At 43.3% G+C, this 25,131-nt stretch overlaps 1 protein-coding gene across 2 annotated transcripts; it reads right to left on the reverse strand.

Moving 5' to 3' along the window:
• Positions 1–325: 325 nt before the first annotated feature.
• On the reverse strand, positions 326–24,358 carry MTHFS (methenyltetrahydrofolate synthetase). Of its 2 annotated transcripts, XM_077185547.1 has the most exons (4): positions 24,141–24,358; positions 20,101–20,365; positions 12,511–12,614; positions 1,494–1,618 (listed from the first exon to the last, which is right to left on the reverse strand). In XM_077185547.1, exons 1-4 carry the CDS (start codon positions 24,279–24,281, stop codon positions 1,514–1,516), a joined length of 615 nt encoding a protein of 204 aa, XP_077041662.1. In that variant the 5' UTR covers positions 24,282–24,358; the 3' UTR covers positions 1,494–1,513. The 2 variants fall into 2 exon arrangements, with proteins under 2 accessions (XP_054498245.2, XP_077041662.1); XM_054642270.2 differs by lacking the exon at positions 12,511–12,614 and having other exon boundaries at positions 326–1,618; positions 24,141–24,343.
• Between the last annotated feature and the right edge of the window lie 773 nt (positions 24,359–25,131).

A 25,131-nucleotide genomic window follows, 5' to 3' on the forward strand; every position in this document is an offset into this window, starting at 1 on the left:
CCAGGCTGCAGCTCCCCTGCACACATGGGTGGGATCCAGAGGGACCTTGGTCAGCAGAGGATGGAGAAGCACAGGGAGAACAGGCCAGAGAGACCTCAGCTGCTAAACCTATGCTCACCCCAGAGCCAGAGGGTTTAAATAGCTCCTGTGGCAGCAGAATGGAAACAGCACTGAATACAAGCACTCTGAGAAGAAAAGGTTCATGGGTACTGCAGACATGGTTTTGTTCACAAAACCAGTTGTTGTTGAGGAAGCCTTAAGGTTTTTCCACTCTGGAGCTGGTTCTTGAGAATTTATGGATTTTTTTAATGATGACGCAGAGTAGTTTGGTGAAAATAAACCTACTGATTTATTGATTGAGGGAAGAGTTAAACATGCATAGAAAAGGTGAAGTTGCATTGAAGAAGGAACACAAAATTCTGACAGTTTGATTGATCCTGATTGGAAATATTGTGCTCTTATATTACAAGGACAGTGTGCAGAGGAAACTTACTTCTTCTGGATTTTCATGATTGTCTTGAGAAGCAGAGAACAACCAACCTTCCACCCAAAAATTTATTCCATCCACAAAACCCGCTCTCCGCAATTCTCAGCATCTCTCATTTTTTAACAGCACCACACACACATTACGAATGGCTTATGTACAAAATTAGAAAACTTAAAGTAATTTTGAATATTATTTTACAAAAATAGAGCTGTCTCTGGATAGAGAACTCCTTGACCACATTTTAGACTACATTACAATCTTGTATTCAGATAAAGGAAAGAACATACCGAAGTTATGGACATCAACCTTTTTTATTAACAGGTACTCCCTTTATTTTAAGACACCTGCAAGGAGCCAAGTCAACAGTCAAAATTACTGCATACACTAAAATTAACTAAGGCTTTTTTTCCCATCACCATTTTTCTCCAGCTTACTCTAAGAGGTCTCCATCAATTACTTGTTTTGCTCATGGATGCACACACTATTTAAGTGCTAAGAACTTTTACCATTACAAGTATCTAATTGCAGAATGGATCAACAACTGTCCTTACTAGACAGTTCACTTTTAAACCAGAATAATAAAACTGTTTAGTATCAAGAAGCTTGTACCTCAAAAATATTATGAGGAGATATGGTCCTTACTGTAATAAACAGTCACTCGTTCTTGTTTGTATTGATTCTAGAATAAGAATTCACTCCAGATATTTGCTAATTAGAAGCAAATCAACACAATCCTCACTACTATTACCACAGATAACACCGTTTTTGGAGTTTTTTCCCCCAAACACAAATAGAGTATTTTATTGGTCCCAAAGCCATACATGACAATTAGAAAAAAACATGATTGATAGATATGACCCCTTTTTTTGGCTGCTTGCTCTGGAGGTAGGTTGGTATCAAAACACTTTCAGCAGTCTTCATAAAGGATTTCATCTATTGGAACATCATTTTCTGTCACAGGCACTGATTCACAAATCTGTTCTCTAAAAGCCAAAGCAATCGTGTAAGGCTTTCCACGGGGATGTTTCATACATCTTTCAAGATAGGTATCATAATATCCTTTCCCTCTTCCCAATCTGTTGCCTTTTTTGTCAAACCCAAGGCCTGGCATGAAGATAAGGTCAAGACCTCCTGCAGAAAAATGAAATAAGCATTAGTGGATGCCCTGTGGATTTCCTGATGGCTTGACTACAACCACATAACTTCAGACATTTGCAAGAACACAGGCTTTGTGTTTTGTAAAATGCTTCCCTTTCTTTGATCAGATGAAAAATACTTTGAATACTAAACCTATAAATTTACATTTTCATCTATCAATTGCGTACTAGTTCAGCTGAAAAATAATTAGATCTTGAAAAGCTGGATGGGAAAAAAAACCCCTGCATTTTGACAAATTTATTTTATCATTTTAACCCCACACTTCCAAATACAAATTATTATGACTCTAAATCAGACAGAGACTGAACTCAGGGAAATTAAATGCAGGAGGAATCAGAAAATCAAATGAACTTCAACATCAGACACAAAACAGAAAAGGAAAAAAAGGATGAAAAGAAGATGTGTAAGAGAGAGGGGAGACATCTTGACACCACTGTAAGATGACATGAACCTTCTCTTGACCTTCCAAACCCAAAAATCCTTGAATACAATATATTCTGAAAGTGGTAATTTGCCCTCCTATACCAAGGTGAAGATTTGAAGGCTTTTCCCTTCATGATGTCAGGCTCCTTTTGTCCCAAAGGATTTTCTTTCTTGGTCTCCAGCAATTTTCTCTGTTGTTCCAGCAGCACATAGAGGCATTCTGCTTGCCTGCCCTAAATATCCTGCCTTCCAGGATTCTTGTGAGATTGCACTTTATTGGAACTCAAAATCAGTTAAAAAGCTGAAAGAAGGAGCATAATCTGCTAATGACCTGGACTGGCTGGTGAAACTCCAAGAGAAGACCCCACCAACCAGCTCCAGACAAAAAGGCAAGAGCTCTTGCTTTGCTCCTGCTCTGTCAGGGGATGTGGATCAGCACCATGCCAGGGAGCCAGCTCCAACTTACACTTGGCTGCACACCTGTTTCAGGAGCTGATTCCCATCTCTGAAACTGTCTGCCATGAGCAGTAACCACCAGGCATGGAGGCTGCTGCACATCCCTGTCACTTCTGCAAGGCTGGCACGTTCAGTGTGACAAGTCTTGCACAGACATCCTCCAAACAAATGAGCTGGACTGGCCTGGTGCTGACTCCTGAACCCAGGAACATCCCATTTAGTCCTTTCACAAAGCAAAGAAAGTCTTTTATTTCTTGCTGCTGTAGCAGACAGACACTTAGTGAGAGAAGGGCAGGGAGTGGAAAGGCAGCACAGACTAAAAGACAGCTGACATGAGTCTGGAAAGAAAGAAAATACAGAGTCTCAGTCCACTGCTTCTGCCTTCTTACAGGAACAGTGCTTAGCCTTGAGCAGCTTTTCTGTGACCAGACTCTGCTCCTTTAGCAGAGGTTGGACCTGGTCAAGTATTTTTCTGCTTTTTCCATGTCCACACCTAATCCTTCCTGCCATTTTGGGCTGAGCTGCTTTGAGTACATCTGAGGGATGATGCCCAGCACTGAAGGAGATGTGTGGGAGCATGTACTGGAAAAGCCAAAGCAGGGCAGAGTTTTTCAGTTTAGAGGGAATCCCATCTGAGATCACATATCAACTCCAAACTCTGCCTGGAAGAGCATGATAACAGTTCACATAAGACCAACTCATTTGCACACACTTCCCAGGCTCCTGGAGATTTCCTTCAACTCTTCATTGTTCAGAGAGGAGTCACTGACATGAGCACTCGTCCATCAGGATCTGATGTCTTAATTAGAACATTGATATAAAATATGCAAGGTAACACAGTGCAAAATGCTTAGAAAACATCAATCTTGCAAATCCAGCAAGAAGCACAGTTTTTCTAAGGAGGTCAGGGGAGTAAGGGGAGAGAATTAGCCAAAGCACAGACCAGAGATTAATACTGGTTGGATTAAAAAGGAGTCAGGGTGTTTTACCACACTGCAGTCAACTTTTGATTCAGATGACAGTGAAAATGGTAAACAAAAAGAGCCCCAAAGGCAGAATTATGGTCTCCCTGAAAAGAGATGTCATTTTAATGATACCACCACGTACAACATTTTGGACATACCACATCATATTCCCTCGGTTTGCTCTTGCCAATTGTCAGGCCTGTGGACTAGGACCTAGCAACCAGCTCCCTGTCAGCAAGCTCAGGAATCGATTCTGCAGCTCAAATCCTCCCCAAGTTACTCCTACTTATCCTCTCCACAACCTGCCTCACATCAGCCTTGTGGAGGTATTGAGGTGGCCCACAAGCAGTGAGTTCCAATCAGTCATGATGCACAGAACTAAACACACTCTGCCTCACAGTGTGCTTCAGTCGTTTTCACTCCAGGTGCCTCTCGAGACAAAAAGCAGAAACATTTGCAGTCTGCTGCTGGCAGGAAGAATGCACACAAGGGGCAAATCTGCAGAGCAAAAAGGTGCCATTTCTCCTTAAATTTGTGTTAGAGACACGAAGAAGACAAGTCAGGGGAAACACTAGGGAAAGAGGAAAATGGCAAAGACAGTGAAGGGAAGAAATATATTTTCTGTGGAGTTTAACTGATATCATCAGGCACCGCAAGTGAATTTAGATGTATTAAAGCACTGTTTTCCTCTGGGTTCTCTGAAGAAACAGGGACTCTTTTAACAAGTTGGCTCCTCTATAATCATGGGGGTTTTAAGTTGGAGAACTCAAACAATCTTATGAAAACCTCAATATGAAGAATTATGCTGTAAATACTGTAATAGTTACCCTTATATTTTTCTTCTGTGGAGCACAGCAATACTGACTGCCTTGCTCTGATTCACAACATGTTCTCTGGTATTCATGCAACTCACACTGCACAAGGTTTAAGTAAAATGTCTTTCAAGACTTTTGGTACAAAAAATGACACAACTAACCCTGCAAGAAGCCCAAGGGCAGCTCGAGCAGCATTAGTCCCAAATCCTGTATCAAGATCTAGAATGGATGGCAGAGAGCTGCATGGACTAAATGTTTCCCTGACATGTAACTTGGGGAGGAAAAAAACCTCTTGTGGTTCTGTGGCAGTGTGGGGGAAGAGCTGTCACAGGAAGAGAGGTGACACACAGATGAGACCAAGATTGCAGACACTTAAGATTGTTATCAGCACTGAGGGTACATCAACAGGATGGCAGCTGAGGATAAGAACATGCCCCCTGTGGCACGGGGTCCTCATGCTCCCCGGCTCTCCCAGCCCTGCAGGATTACTGCCTGCCACTCAGGACTGTGCCTTTCTCTGTCCTCACACCCTAGCCCTTGCTCTGACAGCCCACTGTGTGAAATGGCATCCTTGTCCCTGAGAAGACAGAGCAGGTACTTGGAAATCAAACACCACATCAGGTGTTTTAGTGCCTCATCAAACATGTTAAGGAAAGTCTCACATTTGACATCTGCCCATCCCCTTGCCATGTCCACTGTCTCCCACGTGTCTGTAGACATTAACTTCTGGTTCTTGGATCCCCAAGGGTCCTGAGACCACATGCCAGGAGCCCAGGAAAGCACATCCACAGTCAAGAGAGTTTTGTTACAGGTGAGCTGTGCTTCTCCTGGAAAACTTGCATGTGGTCTGCAAATTGCTGGAAACACTATCTCAACCAACAACATTTTGCTCCAACTTCTATCTAGAGAATATCCACGGTTTTGCACACTTTAAGCTACTGGGTATACCAGTAAGGTTAGTAATTATGATGACAGTCACTTAATACTCAGTGTATCTATGGCATAAGCTCTTGTGGCTACAACTGCTCCAAATGTGTAGCACCATGAGTGAAATAACAACCCTGACTTATCTATTGGTGTGGGCACACAGCCATGCTGACATGGCCACACAGGCTTCATTTATACTGCTAAATGCAGCACAGCCAGAAAACAAATTGATTTACAGGATCACAGGTGGTCAATACCTTAATTGTCAGCACAGTGTCTGGCACTGCCGGACCAGGTGACACCCATGACTGCTCCAGGGGACAAGACTGCCTTGTGCAGTAAAGGCAGAAGGGGACAGGTCTGACTACTCCAGACAAAGGAAGAGAGGCCAAGTTCTGTGAAGTGTGGACAAGATGTATCTGTGCCACTTATCCCTGTGTTGTTTGGCAGTGTAGATGCAGTCACAGCTTCTGAACCTGTCCTGTGGGTGTACAGGCACACTCTGTTTGCACTGACACCCTTACAGTGATGTAGACATACCTTATGTCACTGAGGACTGAAATGACTGGCCCAAGGACTCAAGAAACGAAATGTGTGGCAAAACTACATTCAAGAGGCAGGTGTGCAAGCTGCACATGCCCTGACACAGCCAGCAGACCAAAGCATTAGCATCCCCTCTGAGTGTTTTAAATAAGAATACAGAGTTTCGTTTCCTCGAGGCAGCCGCAGTGAACCTCAGTTTGGCAGTGCATTTCTCATTACCTTTCATGATGGTATCAGGTTTGATTTGTTCCTCAGGGAAGGATTTTCTCCTTGCACCTCATTACCTCTCTTCTCCTTAATCTGATGTTCCTATTTGAAATGCCAGCCGGCATTTTCAGAAGTGTTCTTGACAATGGTTAATTATAGAAGGGTCCATCAAACTGAACAGATACAGGTCATGTAAAGACTGCTGGGGACTTGTTCTGCCCTCAGAAGGAGCAGCCAGCATGGCCTCTCTCCTCCCAGCTTCGAAGGGGCTCCACCAGGCTGTTGTCACCCGCTGTGAGGGGTCATTCATCTCCCCTTGACATCCCTAATGGAAGCTGAAACTGAAATACTCTGTCATCCCCACTTCTCATCCCTTGCTGCCACTTGCTTTGTGGGCACAGCAGAGCACCTGGGACCCATCAAAGTGGGAGCTAGGACTCTTTTGATCCTCTCCTCAAAAGCACTGTCAGAGGATGGGGCAGAGGCTGAGCTGCAGCAGCTCCTGTGTGCCTGTGAAGAACAGCAATGTGCTCACACGAACCACGCTCGCAGCAGAGGCTGTCTGAGCCTACAAGAGGTCAACAGTGATCAGCTCCATGTCACTGCTGCTGCTCCTCACAGCAGCAGCTGTGCAGTTTGAGCTTCCCCTGAAGCACAGAAGTGTGTGCATTGTTTACTCCATCACCACAAGGATGGCTGGATCCTCACAATCTGGTACCTCAGGCAAGAATGAGTTTTCCAGTGGTTGGTTTTGTTCCACACACACCACCTCTCTCATGCTTTGCTCAGATATAAATGATTTCATAAGGTGCAGGAGCAGAAGAACCACGCCAAGAATAGCTTTCTGTTTAAAGGAAAGGAGTGTTCATGTTGCTGTGCCACCATAAACAATGTCAGATCTATGCAAAACCTCTGCTGAGCTCATGAGTAATTGAAAGCTGTTGATTACAAGGAATTAAAATTTACTTTGGTCCTTTTCTGACCTAGCAAAGACCACAATGGATTAAAAGGCAAACCCTGTTTCAGGAAAACCTTACTTTTCAGAATGAAGAGTGCAGTAACCATCTGCTGCCTCTGTATCTGCTACCCCAGCAGAGAGGAAAAAAATAACTCAATCACTTGATCCCTAATATCTTAGTCTTGGTGACATGCAGGGTATGAGCTAATGGATTGGAACAACTCAGAAATTTCTAATTAATGACAGAGTCATCACTGCAACTTTAATTATTGTCAACATTAGCATAGTTAGGCCTTTTGGGTAGGTGTGTGCTTTCAACACATAAGATCACCACCCTGTTCTGTATTTACACAGCACCTAACACTGTGGTCTGAGTTAATCACCAGATCTAGGGGAAAACAACTCCACAAAAATATTTCACTTATGCTGCAGCAAAACAAATCCCTTCCCTTTTATGGTTTCTCCTAGAACATTCTGGGTGCCCCAGCACCACTCCTGAGGTTACCAACGCTTACTGTTTCCTTCCAGATAAAAAGGTTTCTGCCCTTTGGAAAAAACCTGCCCTGGGTTTTGAGCACACCATCTCTGCTCTCACTTGTCTCTTGGTATAAGATCAAAAAGGGAAATGCCAGATCTGTTCACTACAGACCTGATCCAGACCCTGCTGAGGTGCATGGTTCCCAAAGGGCTGGGATTGCTTCCAGAGGAAACAAGCTCTTTCCCCCACAAACCCCTGGAGAAGACAGACACTGTTACATGCCCAAGGAGACAAAAACATTATCCTTTGCTGCAGCTCATAAACATTTGAAAAAAAGGCATTCATCCAAACCCAATGAGCTGCACATCCAGTAACTCAGAGGATTGCAGACATAAACAGCAATATTGCTTGCCTTGACCCAAGCTAGTCTGCTAAAATGCAAACACAGTCCCTTAAAAAGAAAGGAAACTTTTAACTGATAATTCTTATTTGCTTACATGATACACTGTCAGAAGCTCAGTGTGAAGTCTCATCTCCTTGGAAACTCAAGTTCCAACATGAAGGACCACATCCTCAGTTGCTCCAAATTGACATTGCCCCGTTGACTTGTCTCTGCACCCACCTTGGGAACTACATGAAAAATATCCTGTAATACTGACATGAGTTTGAGAAGAATGAATTCTTTTCTCTTGTAGATATGTGACGTTGGCTGTTCATAAAAAGCTCTCCTTGAGTTCTCATTTTGTAGCCTCCTTAAGGTCCCAAACAGATACCTAACAGGACCTAAAGTTGTGTTTCATATCAGAGTAAAAAACCAGCTCATTTTAAACTGCTGTCAGTAGCTTTTCTCACAGTGTTTCCCCTGTGAGAACATCTTTAATTGTGCATTACCACATCAGCAGGACACATTGTTTTCTACCTATTCTCAGACACCTGTTGTCCCAGAATCACAGAATACTTTGAGTTGAAAGGGACCCCCAAGGATTATTGAGCCCAACTCTTAAGTGAGCAGCCCACACCACCTTGATTGAACACACAGCCCTGGCATCACAGCCACCATGCTCTGACCAACTGAGCTCATCTCAGGGTGCTGCTTCAGAAGGAGCCAGAGGAGATACCCAGCACAGGAATCAAAAGTCAAAGCATCCAAATCTCACAGGCTCCATCCACAGCTTTCTGCTATGGGACACACCATTAAGTCCTCAAAACTTCAACTCCTCCAGGGAGAAATGCTCTTAATACCAGGGGTAATTGCTTTATTTTCATTCCTGTATATGGGAATTGCAGGCAGCAGGAAGGTGCTGTCTCCTTTTGTGTTCCAAAGAACATTTTGCACACCCACACCCCACCTTTCACAGCCATATAGATGCCAAGCAGACTATCTCCTCTGCAATCCTGGTGCCCCTGCCACTGGCATGACACAGACAGCCTCTGTTATTACTTCAATAAAATATTTTGCAGAAAATAGAACCATCAGCAGAATCTACAAGCAAGCACTGAGCAACTCAGCGTTTATCTGTCTGCTCATCCATGTCAGTGCTTTGTGTCAGCATGAAACATTGGTCTTCACAGTTCACACTTGCCCTGCTGAACTACAGCATAATAAAATATTTATCTGCCTCCCTGAGAAGCTACATGATAGCCATCACTCATAAAGGTTTAAAACAACAGAGTGGCAGCCACTTGCCCGTTATTAAATCTCAAAAACACATAATAAAGCTGCTTGATCAGCTCCTCTGCTACTGAGCTGTGCTCAAATAAGTACCTCTGATTTTGAATTAAACCAAAATCTTGCAGGTTTAGTGCCAATGCATCCGACAAGCTAAGTGCAGTGAACAACATCAGCTAAAGTTTGTCAGCCCTGCTCAAACAAACCTATCCTGCTCCACAGATAAATGTCCCTTCATGTTTCACCAGAAAACTTCTGTACAAGGTTAAGACTTGTGTTTCTGGCTGGTTTCACAATGTGGAAATGCTGTGTGAGGCTATAACCATCACACTCATTTCCCCTGAGGTTTAACTTACAGTAAGATGGGGACCAGAGTCTCATTTTCAGAGCTCCCCCAAAAAGAAAATTTAAAAATTATTTTTCTTTTTCACTATTATTCATTGAGCCTGAATAAGCCCTGTAAATAAAACACGATCATTCAATGCCACCCACAAAATGTCTGGTATTGCAAATTCAGAGTAAAGGAAAAAATAGCTTAGAACTTCCCAGTCATCAGTCTGTGAAAAATGACTTAATCTGTTTCTGATATTCATATATGTGAGCACAGTCTGATTGGGAAAACATGGGCAATCAAAAATGTTTGGTTCCAAGGCTTGCACCTGGATTCTCCTGTGATTTTAAACCACCAAAATACTCTGAAACCAGATGTACCAAGGAGCAATTCCAAAGAGAGGAGAAATGGCATTAGAGCCACTTTACAGCACATCAACATATCTTGTTAAATCAGCAAATGCTGACTACAAATCTGCTCCTTTAGAGAAACTCACAAAGCATTGATGCTTGAACTGTTTATGTGGGAATACTGCTGCATCCTAAAATACAAGGATCTTTGTGTTTTTATGGGAATTTCTTTATGGTCTTATCAGCTACACTTCCATGGTGTTTGCCTGAGCATTCATTTGAATACTCCCACTGGATACACGTGCATGTCTTCACTCTTGGTCCTCTTTTGCATACTTCTGTCTGGGTATTTTTAAGTTAAAATAAGACAGAGGTGAATCATCTGGGGTTTTTTCAATACTTTATGCATCACTACCAATATTTCCAATACCCTTTGACTCACTCACCAGATAGCTTATCATAAAATACGCAGAATTACTCACGAAATATGAACAGATGAGACAACAACTTCCAAGTCAGTGGAAAACCTGGCTCTCCTGTAAGGAGTGACACCACTTGATGGGAATATCAGGCTGCTTACAGTCAGGGTTTATTGTACATGCAGAGTCAGCTGGTTGGGAGGTGATGGCACCTTCATAGTTGCTGTCAAATGCGTTAACACCACAACAGCTGAGAAATCCTGCTTCTTCCGTCACAAGATTTTATTTTATCTTTTTAAGCTTGCACAGTTTAAAAATCCGGTTCTCCCTGGAATCCTATCCCTCCCTCACTTCAATCCCCAATTTTTATGGGAAATTAGGCTGGAGCATTTGCTCTCCTGTGTGTGTGAGAGCAATGCCTGGATGAGATTTTAATTATAGGAAAGCAGCCAAAATGACACCAATGCTCCATGGTAAATGTATGGAATGCTGACACCTGCCGGCAAAAGGCTTCATGTCACTCCTGGACAGGAATCTGCCCTCATCTACATCCCAAAAACTCATTCCCATCTCACGTGCACAACAGGCAGCCCAAGGAGGGACTGAGCGCAGCATGACACCAAACATGAAGATCCAGAGCTATCCTTACCCCATGAAACAGCAGCATGAATGTCCTGCTCCTTGAAAACCAGTGGCTCTGGGCCAGTCCAAGGAGTTTCCCACATCCACAGGAATAACTGTGTATTTTGAATCTCAGCAAAACCAGCAGGGATTAACTGTGCCAGAAAAACAGATCTTTTGTGGCTGGAAAAGTGCTGACCTGATTTAATAGCCCACTAAGCTGGCAGTACACCAACGCTAGGAAAAAGAAAGGGGAAAAAAAAGTCACAAATTTCTGCCAGATTCATGAGCAGAATCTGCTCAGCAGCAAGCACCAGAGATGGTACCTGGGATGAGGGGATGAGGGGAGCACAGAGCTGGGCACAAGGAAAGGGCAGCAGAACTGTCCTCTCTGGCAGCAAGGAGGGCAGAGCTGTCTCACCAAAGCCCATCTTCAACCCCCATTCCCCACACAGGTGGGCAGCAGGGAAAAGCTTCCTCTCCTGCTCCCCAGAGTGTGTGCACAGGCATGAGCTTGGTGCTGGGTCTTCCCTCCCAAAAGATGAAAATAAAGGGAGACAAAGATGTCTGTTTGGATAATTACTGCAGCCAGAGATACTTGCACATTGGCATTTCTCCTGCATGAGTTGTACAGGCTCCTGCCACACTCCAGAAATGAATTTCACCTCTTATCTACCTTTCAAAGACTCCTGTCTCTAGGAAACTCTATGAAAAAACAATGACAATGCTACTGTTCACACTCACTGGAGCAAAATTAGCCCTTTGAAACAAAACCCTTGAGAGTCACTTGCAGTGACTTCAAGGCCCTTGCCCATGTTGCTTTCACGTCTCTTCAAACCTTAATTGAGTACAGCAGAAGTAATCTTTTCAGTTGTTTTGATGAGTTTTCTGCAAGAAGGCAAACGTGGATGTGACACTTAAGATGATTACAAGGAAAAACAGTCTTTTAAAGCCTTAATGATCTTTATGGAAGCAAAAAGCTGTAGTGTTTCAGAGCTCTCAGCCTTTCAGGTTCACTGCAGGACACCCTGGCATGGGTGGTATTAAATTAAACCACACAGTGCTCATGGTTTAGTCTGCACAAAGGAGATTCAGGACATAAGGACACCAAAGGGCATTACAAAGCAACACCATAAAAACGTATGAACTTTTGCATTTCAGAGCATTTTTTTAAAAACCTGAAAAAAAAAGGTCTCTGTATTGTCTCATACCTGTTTCTGAAAAGAAGCACTGGGAGAAACTCAGGTAAAAGTGTCTGCCTTCACTTAGCAAATTAAGTGTTGATTATTGAGCTGTTTCAGTGAGTTCTGGAAGCTGGTGCAGACCTCAAGGGAAGGGCTGAGACCAGCTCCAGGGGAGAGACACCCCAGTGCCAGGAGGGAGTCACACATCATCCAGCTGAAGGCTGGGATGCAGAAAAACCCTGAGGAAAACCTGTTATCACCTGAAATGCTTTATCTCCAAGGAAGCATTTTCCTAGCTCTACCTGCTAAGAACAAGCAGGATGGAATAATATAAAATTATTTTATAGATCTTTTCTAGCGGAACAGGCCCTTTTGTAACGATGTGTCATTGTGGAATACTGGTGTGGAAACCTCTGAGAGATCTGCCCAGTGAGCTGATCTGAAAAGCAGTGTTATGGTTCATACAGAAAGAATTAACATCTCCAGGGCCACCACATGCATTTCACAGTATTTCTTTACCTGGGCATAAAATTTTCTCCCAGGCATCTTTTTTTCCAGAATAACATCAGAGAGATTGTAAATGTTGAAAGAGCAATGGCTGGAACTCCTACAGAAAAGCTTCACTACAAGAAAAATAAAACAGTCAAAGTTTGATAGAAAAGAATACAATAGTATTCACAGTACAGGTGCAACTAAACAATGAATAATAAAAAGAATGTAACTCAAACATCCTTATTTACTTCTCATCATAGAAAAATGAAGTATCCCTTAAACTGAAAGCAGCAAATTTAAAATGAATACAAGGAACATAATATTTCACATGTCGCAGGAGCATAATATAATATTAACATAATAAGGAACATAATATTTCACATTACAACTAACTAACCAGTACAACTCACAGCTGTTGGAAGGCAGCACAGCCAAGGGCTTAATACAAATAAAATTAGATGCTTAGAGGAATGCTCCAAATGCCTGCTGGAAAGAAAAGCCAGAACCTGTTTTAAGGCAATAATCTGGGGACTGCAGCTGCAGAGGTAGAAGATCCTTCAGTCATTGCTACACAGCTCCAAGTTGAGAGATTTCCTGACTCTTGTAAAACATGTGAGGCTGTATTGCATGTCCAGATCCTGCACTGTGAGGGGAAGGATCCTCTCTCCACAGCAAGATTCATGACCAGAATGTTAATGCCTCATTTGCGCTGAATTTTGCTCTTCTTTTGCATATCAAAAATACTATGGATCATTGTCTCCAAACAGAAGTTCATTCCAAACTTTAAATCATTTCATTAAAAAATAAATTACATTAGCAGCTAAGCCTCGATTTTCAATTTTGCATTGTGCCATGCTCTCAGGTTTTCTTTTTATGACCAGTGTAAAAAGATTTTAAATTATAATCTATCCCTTGACATATTTTGTACTGCAAGTTTTAATCAAGTCTCCCAGAGGAAAAGAAAATCTAATAGTACCTTCAATCACTTTACAATCTTGTTTGGGGTATTTTTTTGGGTTTTTTTTTTCCTAAGCAGAAACATTTAACATCTCTGCTTCTCGTACCCATATTTCATTTATTCTTGATACATTCCCATCTGCATATAGCTCATTTAAATATTCCCAGCTACCTCTGAGCATTGTTTACTACATATCTTTTTTCAGAATGATTAGCATCATTTTGTATGGTCCCATTATGCCTTCATGGACAGCTGAAGTAGGATAATAGACCTTCCCTATTCCTTCAAGCCACAGCATTTTCTTTCACAAGTGTTTTTTATTTCTAAACTCTAATGTGCCTCATCTTTCAAAATCCTCTCACTTCTGGTGCATGTTTGTTGGGGGGGTGGGGGAGGAACCCATTATCCTTTTTTTAAATCCCATTTTATTTTGCAGTTCTAAGTCAAACCTATTCCTCTTAAGACTGTGCTGTCATCAATTCAGTCACACTTCTCAAGAACTGTGCTAAAATTTGGAATAACTAAGAATACTGATGGCATCACAAGGCCATCAGTCCTGGCAGCAAATGCAGAATCTTTGAATGCATGAATAAATAGCAGGAATTTAAAGACAGGTGAAAAAGAGTTTCTGCAGACAAAAATGCTTCTGCAGGGCAAATCCTGATGGCAAAGTTTCAAACAGGGTTAATGGTCACTCAGGAATAATTTCAAACTGTTCCAGGTTTGGAACTGTAGCCTAGAGGTAGCCAGCATTTTCCTTGCAAGAGAATCATGTTCCCTGGCATAAACCCTTATAAAGTAAATGCCAGCACCCAGGTAAGCTGTCCCTGTCTGTCTCTGCTACCAGCAGGTTGTTGTAATTTATGCTACAGCAAGCCTCACAGTGTTCTGGAAGTTAAAAGGGCAGAAAGATAAAACTACCTTAACCTTAAAAGCCAACATTCAAAAGGTTATATGAAAACAAAGCTGCAAGAAGTTGCTGCTAGACATATGTTAATACTCCCTTATTTTATTTCAAATTTGGATCTTTTCTTTTTACTAACAATAAATTTTTTATTGTCATTGAAAGCATTGATTATCTAGTTAATATTGCACTTATTATCTTGAAGTTACAACACAAATGCGTGACCAGTAGGCCACCAAAGTTTTCAGTGCTGAAAATGCCAGAAGTCTCCAAACTAAATTACAAAATACAACTCAAGTTCTTAATACATTCATTTCTTAAAGCAAAAATGCACTATGCTTTAGTTGAGTAGCAGCAGATTATTCAGCATTCCTACATATAAGATGCTATATTGTCAACTGCTGACATTTTTCAGCTTGGGTACTTATGCCAAACTGAGATGGGAGCAGGGGGGTTATGTTTGTTTTATTCCTGCAAAATGGTTCACTGGTTTCCAAGATCACAGCTAGTAAAAAATAAAAAAAATAAAGAAAATTAAAAAAATAAAAAAAAAAAAAAGAAAAAGGAGAGGAACTGTTGCTCCATGCCCTGTAGCAGGAACTTGAAATCTCACCTGTAGCATCCTCACTGGTAGTGATGTGGCTTCAGCACAGTTCAAATCCATTTGAGCCAGGTTTATGCAATGCTGCAAATGTGTGAAAAGCTGGCACAGGCTTAGGAGAGACTGTCAGGGTGAGTTCTGGGGCTCTCTGAAGATGTCCCCCCTCCCTGTGCCACTACTGGAGTCACATCTGCATGGTGGCCCTGTGACTCTTTCTAGGAGCCACAGGGGACGTTCCCTCCATCCTGGCTCCTCATTCCCCCTTCCCCACACACATGGCACTGATCTGGCACAGGGTGAACTGGATCCACTCATCTGGGTTCAAAAAATCCCAACAAAAACAGGAGAGGGGAAAGGAGGGGAATAATCTTCACCCAGAGCAGCAGGTTGATCCAGCTCACCAGAGAGAGGCAGGAATAGGCTGAAAAGACAAGGAGGGAGAACTCCTTAAGCCAGTATTGGTGCACAGATGGAGCACGTGGAGCTGCAGGCTCAGCTCCTCCTGCCAGACCCATCTCAGCTGTGAGGACTCCAAAGGACTTTCATTTCACTGGCTGCTGCTGTTCCTGCTGTCTGGGGCAAGACTGGGAAGTGAAACATGGAAGGAAATGATGACTGAAGTTTCACTGAGACTTTTTTGGCATGGCACCCATTTTCACAACCCCTCACCATCAGCTTCCTTCAATTGCATCAGTCCAAACCTGTGTGGTGGTTCTGAGAAGAAACTTCTGCTGGTGCTGGACTGCTCCTAACCAAGACTGGTTTCCCAGTAGAGGTCCCAATGTGGCTGCAGGGCCATCTATGCTGGCACAGGAGAGGACAGGGGGGACCAAGAGGAGGAGAAAGGGCAGCAGCTTATTTAATCAGGCACTGCCCAAAAGAAACAATCACAAAATATGTCATTGGTACTATTTAGTGGGGAAAGTACTATAAAACAAGTTTTTCTAAGCCAAGGCAAAAGAGAAAGAAGCCAGCACAGTGGGGAAGGAAATGAGTAAATTGGGATGGAGAATCTTGTATGTCTGGAAGCAGAAAAGTGAAAGACAAACACATGATCTCCTCCCTGTTGGCAGGGACAAGCTATTTATGCTGGCCCAGCTGCCCCTGAAATGACAGGCTGGGACTGAGAGCAGGAGGAAGTGGGGAATACAGAGAAGGGCCAGAGAAGGACACTTGAGGGAGTTTCAGAGAAGCTGGGCAAAGGGCAGAAGGATAGAAAGTGACATTATAGTGGTAGAGAAATTAAAGCTTGAAAGAGGAGGTTTAGTTCGAGGCTGAGACAAATCTGGGAAATTATTGTTTTTGAAGGAAAGAGAGAAGAAAACTTAATGTTGGAAAAACAAGCAAAAGAGACTGTATTCACTGGGGGCAGCTCCTCTGTTGCAGCACAACTCAGGCTGCAACAGGATCCTGAGCCTCTGCCGCTGCTTCTCCATCAGTAAATACCACTTAATATCTTTATGTCACTGAATGGTGCAGTGGTGAAGAGCCCATACAGAAATGCAGATCTCCATCCTGAGGTTTGAATAATGCACAGTAAAGAGGCCTGCAGCTCTGGCCTGGGCAGGGAGAAAGCAAACCACTGAGCAGATACTCCCTAGAACAGTCATTAACAGCAAGCAGAGTTCATCTTCTGCCTCTTTGAAAGAGCCCAGACCATTTCACCTGGGTTCATCTCTGAGGGAGTTCACACCTGAGGGACAAGGCCCATGTAATAATGAACTGTGACACCAGGGCAGAATTGACAGAGATTAAGAGGGTGAATTAGGTCTGTACACATAACCCCATTTCTTGCATTTCTTAGAAAAGCACATCCCAATCCATTAGAGTAAGCAGATTCAGAGCCATCATTTCTAATAACACTTCATTTTTTGGCCAAGAAAACTACTTAGGCCAAACCCCTTTCTCCCATCATGCAGGTGAATGTTAGAAAAGCTGTTTATAATTTATTGCACACCTTCAGCTACCAGTCAGTAGTTCAGTTATGAACACTTAAGCATATCTGCTCAGGTCCAAGCCTTCCACCTGAGATCCCTGGCCATGTGTCTCCCTTCAAAGAAGCCTCCAAGAATTTTACCATATGGAAACACTCAACCTAGTCTTTTTATCTTTTTTTTTTTTTTTGTGTCCCAGTAAGAATAATCTCTTTTTCAGAAGAATAATTTAGCTTTTCCCTAAGAGTTCTCAGAGCAGGTCTAGGTAATAATAAATAACATTACAAATGAGGAAACCCATGTCCAGCTCAGTGAATCACAACACCTCCCTAAACCACACTGAAAATGAAGCTGCTGGCAAAATGTTTTTTAAACTTCTGTGGGAGTACTGATAAAAAGCAAACACGGAGTACAGTTTTATCTGATTTACTCCTTCCAAAGTTGTGCAAGGTTTCTACACTTCTGTAAACAAATACTGCAACCTGCCTGGACTTTCATCAGCAGTATTACCTTGGGCAAAACCCATTTATACCTCTGATGGGCAAGGATAAAAATGGGAATTGATACTTATTAGGAAAATGTACCACTGGCTTGCCCCAGAAGTTGTCTAAGTCTTTTCAACAGATACAGCTGGAAATGAACCAAGTCATGCACCTACACACACCCCTACTCCAAAATATCTGAACTTCTTCCACCTTTGTTCTTTCTGTTATTGTGTCCATATAGCCTAACAAAAGCAACTTTTCACATGCCAATGAGACACCCACACATGGTGGAGAAGATGACAGACTTTCTCCTACCACAAAAGCAGTGATCTTTGTTTATGCCAACACGGTGTGATGTGAGTACTGCCAAGATGAAAAGAGGCAAACCCTGGGTCCAACAGAAAAAAGGATCATCTCCAAAAGGAGGGCTTGTGTCTATTCAACATTGCCCATGAGTGCTACCAAAGACTGGGAAACTCTATGCAAAAATTATACCTAGTCTTATATTTGAGCTATTCTTAACAGCAACTATGTCTGATGTTTTAAGGATGGTGTGAATTTAAGTTTTTTGTCATGCAAAATGAATACACTCAGAAATGACATGGCTTATTTATGTACCTGCAGGCTATTTCTTGGAAATTACATAGTAATTTATGCCAGCCATGGGAACATTACTAATGTAACACCATGTTATCTCCTTATAACAATGTAAATGCCTCAGATCACCAAAGTATTTGATAACATCTCGGAGATAAACGTGCCATCCATGTGTCATTCCAACAATGGAGGATGGATGTAGCAGCAAGGCAATTTGCATTCTTGCAAATGTACCAAAGTTCAAAAAAATGTAATAGATGACAAAAAATATAGCAAAAGGAATACATAGACATATTGGGTTGAAGTGTGTGTTTCTGTGGGGACAAATTGGTAATGTGTATATGATGTTGCAACAGTGGAAGAAAACGAAACTAATTCTCTAATTTACAAAAACTGTTCTAGGATAAAGGACCAAGGTTTGACTTCCAATCCAAATGGCATTATTCCAAAATTACTGTACAAACAGCACAAACAGACTAATATTGAGTTTCAGGCAGAACAAGTCTGACGTGGACATACATCAGTTCTTACAGCTGGTCTCTTGGCACCTCTCTGTAGAGCACAGGAGCCCTTCTGGCATTGCTCTCTGCCCACAGCCTGGTGCAGAGAAGGAAGCAGCAACTCCAGAACTAGCCAGGTACCAAGGTATGTTCCTGCCTTCCCCATCTTCACTGTCTGGCACCCAGGTACATCTCAGTGCACTCGACACCTGGAAGTCCTTGCTCCCATCATACCTCAAATTGTGTGGTTACTCTGTGATGTCTACAACAGACTTGCTAAATTCAATTAACAGCAGCTCACCAGTAGTACAAAAGCTTGTCCAGAGTGTCTGAACTAAGCTCAGTCAACAGAACTCTGGATATTTTTTATTACCTTCAAAAGTCCCTAAATCCCACCAATAAACACAATTTTTTGACAAACATTGGAAAAGCATCAAACAGTGCTAAATATTAAATTTTAAAAAGATGATTGTATAAGGCAGTGAAATCCCTTGCTAGCTAAGATGTAGACACAGAAAGGATTCTGAATTAGGAAAGAGGTAATGACCAAATAAAAGAGAAACAAACATGGTGAAGCATTCTGGAAAAGTACATTGGCATCCCAAAGCAAATACAAGCCCAAGTTCAATCAAACAGAGTCATAGAAAATGTTCCTTTACCAAGCACTAAAAAGCTGGCAAGTGTGTGAGGTGTGGAAGCTGTCTGCATAGTGAATTTCAACCTGGAGAAAATCTTCCCAGGCTGAGGTTTAAAGCATGAGTTTGATATGAGTTTTCCATTATTAAGATTAAACATTTCTGCAGATGTTTTGAGAAGACATTAAAATGTTTACTGAAAAAATGCAAGTAATGAATGCAAATACACAAAAAGTAAGCTTGTTTACAAGTAGGAGTTGGGGAATTTTAGGTTAAGAGTTGGGTTATTTGGGGATCAAAACACACACACACAAGTTTGATCTTAATTAACTTGTACCTTCCCAACCCTATGAAGAATTCAGTGTCTGAGACAACATTACAAGGTCAAAATAAAAATGTGAGAGAATGATGCTAGAAAAGACTGCAGGCCAACAAAGTCCTTTTATTTTCAGTCTAAAGTCTCAGTCCAGAGAGCTGTTCTACAAGGGCAGGCTCCATATCAGCACTGTGATTCATCCATGCAACACAATTTGAAGGATCAAAGATTTCAGAAAATTCTCAATCTATGGGCATCACCTGAGAAGTTCCCAACCTTTCAGGCAGCACAAACCAAAGTCCTCAGAGTACATCTTAAACCTGTGAATCCCTGTGACTTTCAGTGGCAGCTTAAACTACCCCCAGTAAGCTCCTCTTTCCTTTACAAGCCTCTACATGACTGGCTGAGACTGTGCTGAGGATGCTCATGGATCAGACCAAGAAGATGATTTATGTGGAGGGCTGAGTTTTCTTTCAGCTGGATCAGTGCAGTTGTGTTCCTGCTCTGCTGGCATGTCATTAGGGTGGTACAGGGTGGAGAAAAACAGGCAAGAGAAAGGAGCATCTCTCTACAATGCATAAAAACAAGGTGTAACATTTCATTTCATTCTTGCTATCAAAGTATTTCCTACCAGCCTCCAGGTTACTCCTGCTCAGCAATCCCATGATGCAGCAAGAAAATACTCACCACCAGCAAGAGCTTCCTCTCTTGCAGTGTCATCATCACTGGGCTGAAGAATATTCCAGGATGTCAAAGCAAGTGAAGACATGTCTTCAGCTGATGATAACTTCAGCATGTCCATGTGATTGCTCTGAGGTTTGTAACGGGGGATGAAACACTCCTTGCCTTGCTTAAAAATGTCCTTAATGATTTCTTCTGTCTGGACTTCATCTGGCATGCTCAGGAAGATTGCAATTCTTTTGGATTCTTGGTACTTGGGATGGTCAATCACCTACATGGTAAATTGACACAACTGGTTTATGAAAAGTTTTTGGAAAGATCAATTTACTTTCATTTAATACAAAATATTCATTGAAAATGGTAGAGATACAAAGTTTGATGCATCATAAAGAGAATAAACTGACTTTGTTGCCTAGTCCAACATTTCTACCATCAGCAAGATCAAAATAGGCATATTTTTGCATCTAGTGAACTAAACACTGCAACACAGGTTTGAGCCAGCAAAAAACAGATATTGCAGACAACCTTCCAATCCCCTAAAGATCTGTGCCATAACAGTGCACACATCCTCAAATGCCCAGCAAACATCACTGCAGAAAGATACAGCAGGCCAGAACTGCCAGCTTATGCAAGCCAAGAGGGTTTAGCATTCCTTTTCTTCCATCCTTCTTACAGGCTGCACCTCTCATCTGGGCCCAGGCAGAGTGGGAAGTGCCTCAATGATAATAACTCAAAGGAAAATCAGCACCAGAGCAGATGACTGAGGAGCACAAAGTCTTCCAAGAACAGGCCCCTCTTTCTTTTGTTAACCTGAATGTCTTCCCTCCAGCAGGATGAGATACATGACTTCAAACATCACCTGCTTCTAACAGCTGATCTTATTACTGCACATTTTTCAAAGCTTGAAGGAAGGATGGCCTTGCCATTTTTTGCTTTTCATGAGACTCTGTGCTGGGCTTATAAAAGGCTGAATATAGGAGGGAAAATAAAAAATGCTTATATGGTGAAAAAGTGTTAGCAGACTCATACCCCACTTGTCTCTGCCCATTCCAGACTGAATTCCACATTAAAATTTGAAAGGAGGCTTTTAAAAGCTTGTCTTCTCATTCTCTTGCAGCGTATATATTTTGTCACTTACATCTGGACAAAACAGATATAAATGTGCCCCTACTCACTTAAATGTGATTTACTCTTACTCTACACACTTAGACAAAAATCTGTTAAAAATATCAGACAATTGAGAAACTCTCTCCTGTCTACAGAACAGAGATCTCCAGACGCCCTGCTCAGTGTTTGTATAACTGCAGGGTAACTCACTCTTATGAGCTTTAGCCTTTGCCCTGGCCTTGTCTGGAGATACAAATGCCCCATCTGAGTCAATATACATTCCCACTACATTTTTTATTTTCTTTCCATCACAGCAGTTAAAAACCCAAGTGAAATATTCAGAAGACAGATGTAGTTTTGTAAGGGAAAAAAAAATAAACACTCCAGACTAAATGATGGTGTATGTGTTGCTTGGCCACAGAAACATCTTAATTCCAAACCGTATTTTATTTCCTTTTCTATCTGCCTAACCCTACACATGGATTTTTCCACAGGATTAAGCTCTCAAAAGACCAGAATTTCCATGGTAGCTTTTGCTGCAAAAAGCAGACTGTTTAGTCCAACTGCAGACTCCAGAAAACAGCCTTGGCTCATGTTGAGAGCCTCCAAAGCCAAAACCTCTCATGGGTTTGGTGAGGAGAGAAACTGAGATACTGAGGCTTTCAGACAAGGGCTGTGTGCTCTGGGAACCACACAGGCCCCATCTGCTCTGATGTATCCAGTAACACATTAATCAGGCTGTAAAGGAACAAAAATGAGGTTGAAGATGTAAACCCACATGTGAGCAGGAAGACACAATTTCAGATATTCTCAGAATTGTGTAGATGCTCCTGCTATGACTCGGAGCAGTTTCTGAGAAGACTGAAAAAATTTCCACACTTAACAAATATTATCTGTCCTTTGTTCACCAGCTGATGGCAATTTTTTCAGAATCAGAGCATGCAAATAGCATGACTTTAATCATGAACATAAGCATTAAAAAAGAATAATCACCCAGAAGCTAATTAAATACTGGTGGCTAGGTCAGCCTGTGAAGCTATTTCATTTTGAATTTAAAGATTATTTTGAAATGAGATTTTTCCACTAAAAATATTACTTAGGTGTTATAAAATAACCTGCTTATTTTAATTAGCTACAAGCACTGATGTATGTTACAAAGCCACATTTTTGGCCTTACATAATTCCAAGTATTTTCTCAGCCTGTTCCAAAATTTCTCCATGCCTGCTGTATTAGCCACCACCCATGAGGAAGCCAACTCTACTTTCTGCCACTTGCACAGAGCCACTCTGTCTCAAGCAAGCTCGAGATTTTCAATTTGTGTCAGATTAAGAAAAGGGCAAGATAATTTCAATTTATGTCATATTTCCTGATGCCTTCTTTTAAGCAAAACAAAGTCTGTATCTTTTAGAGTGCTCTCACTAGATGAAATGAGTGCTGTGTTGCTGTGTTTATCAGCAGCAATTAGACAAAGGCTGAGGGCTCCTAAAAATTCAGTACTACATGGGCTAGATATTTTAAAAGTTGGCTGAGGACTCTGAATTTTTGAAGGGGATGCATACCAGTAATTGCTAAAATCCAAGAGATTTAAGTCTAGGATGTATGATTACTAAAATGCATTATCACGAGGGTAGGACACTACATATAGATATGTTTTTAAAAGCATTCCCAAGGAAAAAAAGGGTTATATAAATTCCAGTTAAAACTTCCTACAACTTAAAAGTTTCTGTGCTGCCACATCCCACTCATGAAGTGGCTACACATTAGTAGTAAATGAAGTCGATAAAATGATTTGAGAGCCTCTGGCAGGAAAATAACCATATAAATGTAGATCATCTAGAAGTACCCGCTGGTGCTGCAAAAAAAATGAGGACTGTGCTCTATTACACGCAGTGACTGCAAAATAAAATTTTATTATGTTTATTAAAATGATAAAATACATCTATATAAAAACTGTGTAATCCAAACACAAACAGGACATTTCAAAAGTACATACCCATATCACTCTGTGCTAGGATACCAGTTAGGCAAACCCTGCTTGATATCTTTCAGAGTGTGAAAATTATATTAGAAATAAAATTGTGTGGAAGAAACACCGCTGGAAGATACAGAAGGGAGATGACAGAACATAAAACAAGAGGCCAAATCAGGCAGTGGCTGGGTTTTGTATGTAAGGCCAGAGCCAGGCTGGTGTGAAATGTCTGAGATAAACACCTGCCACCACCCCCGAGGAGCTCTGCTTGGGGTGTATGGCAGACTGCCCCCATTGTCCCCAAAATCCATGGGAGAACTGTCCCCAGCACCCAGTGTGAAGTGTGACCACCACTCAGAGGAGTGAGCACCCAGCACCCAGGGTGATGAGTGACCACTGCTTCAGAATGAAGTGTCCCCAGCACCCCGGGTGAAGTGTGACCACCGCTCCAGGGTGAAGTGTCCCCAGCACCCAGGGCTGCACCGCTCCAGGGTGAAGTGTCCCCAGCACCTAGGGTGAAGTGTGACCACCGCTCCAGGATGTCCCCAGCACCCAGGATGAAGTGTGACCACCACTCCAGGATGTCCCCAGCACCCAGGGTGATGTGTAACCACCGCTCAGAGTGGTGAGCACCCAGCACCCAGGGTGATGTGTGACCACCGCTCCAGGGTGTCCCCAGCACCCAGGGTGATGTGTGGCCACCACTCCAGGGTGTCCCCAGCACCCAGGGTGATGTGTGCCCACCGCTCCGGGGTGAATTGTGCCCAGCTTTAGCCGCCAGCAGTTGCTGTCACTCCGGCGCCCCCAGCCCCGCAGAGCCGAGGGAAGGCTCCGAGGCGGAGCTCACCCCCGCCCGGCGGAAGGGCGCCTGAGTCACGGTTTCGATCACCGGCAGGGCCTGGAAAGTCCCGGCCGCGCTCGCCTGCGAGCCGTGCCCGGCCCTGGCCGGGCCCGGGTGTCCGCACCCACCTTGCGCCCGAGCAGGCGGGACTGGCGCTGCTTCTCCGCCGCGCCGAGCGCCCGCAGGCGCTGCCGCAGCTCCGCCCGCAGCTGCTGCTTGGCCGCCCTCAGCGCCGCCGCCATCGCGCCGCCGTCCCCGGCCCGCTCCATGCGCCAGTGCGCCGGGCGGGCCCGCGGCGGGGCCGGGCAGGGCCGCGGGGGCGGCCCGGGCCCGCCCGCTCCGAGCCGGGCGGCACCGGCCCCACAGTGCGGGAGGACTCCCGCCAACACCAGCGTGGTGGGGGTGTTTAGTTTTGGGGTTTTTTTTTGTTTTTTTTTTTCTCCCCTGGCGCGGATCGCAATGAATTTCCCCTTCTCTAATTTCGCTGCGGAAGGGAAAGTACATTTCGGTGGGATGCTCTAGCCCGGGCTGCCAAGCAGTTTCGGATCCCTGCGGCAGCCGGCGGTGGCCGTGCGCTCTGGCGATGCTGTGGCGGGTGGCCCCGTGGTGGTCACCGGTGTCCAACCCAGGAGCTGTGCCCACAGGGAGGATGTGCCGGCCTAAGGCCGGCCGCTGGGTCCAGCACACCTTGAACTGCCCGGGCAGGTGGTGGAGTCACCATCCCTGGAAGTGCTCAAGAAATGACTGGATGTGGCACTTAGGGCTGTGGTCCAGTTGACAAGGTGGTGAGCAGTCAAAGATTAGACTCAATGATGTGAGAGGTTTTGTACAGTCTAACTGATTCTGTGATTTGAAGCACAGAAAGAGACATTTCTATAGGAGAACAGCTGTTTTCATAAATCTCCTCTGTGTGGCTCTGTGTGACATCTCAGCTGCTGTGTGCAGGGATGAAGTCATCAGCTGTCCCACTGGGCAGCTCTTCGGCCTCACCTGGTGCTCTGGAAGCAGCACGCTGTTCTCCCCTGGCAGATCCAAGGATCCCTTAAACAGCCGTGCCCAGGACCTGGGCACTGCTCAGTGTCACGGGTGGGTAACTTCATGACAGTTACATGGACACTA

Source organism: Agelaius phoeniceus, chromosome 13 (genome assembly GCF_051311805.1).
Source record: "Agelaius phoeniceus isolate bAgePho1 chromosome 13, bAgePho1.hap1, whole genome shotgun sequence".
Taxonomy (NCBI): Eukaryota; Metazoa; Chordata; class Aves; order Passeriformes; family Icteridae; genus Agelaius; species Agelaius phoeniceus.

Excerpts from the sequence above, each read along its gene's own strand:
- MTHFS (XM_054642270.2), bottom strand. The coding sequence starts at position 24,281 with ATGGAGCGGGCCGGGGACGGCGGCGCGATGGCGGCGGCGCTGAGGGCG. Across the intron at positions 20,366-24,140 it reads CCCGCCTGCTCGGGCGCAAG|GTGATTGACCATCCCAAGTA; the intron begins GTGGGTGCGGAC and ends TTTACCATGTAG. Across the intron at positions 1,619-20,100 it reads AGAGGAAGCTCTTGCTGGTG|GAGGTCTTGACCTTATCTTC; the intron begins GTGAGTATTTTC and ends ATTTTTCTGCAG.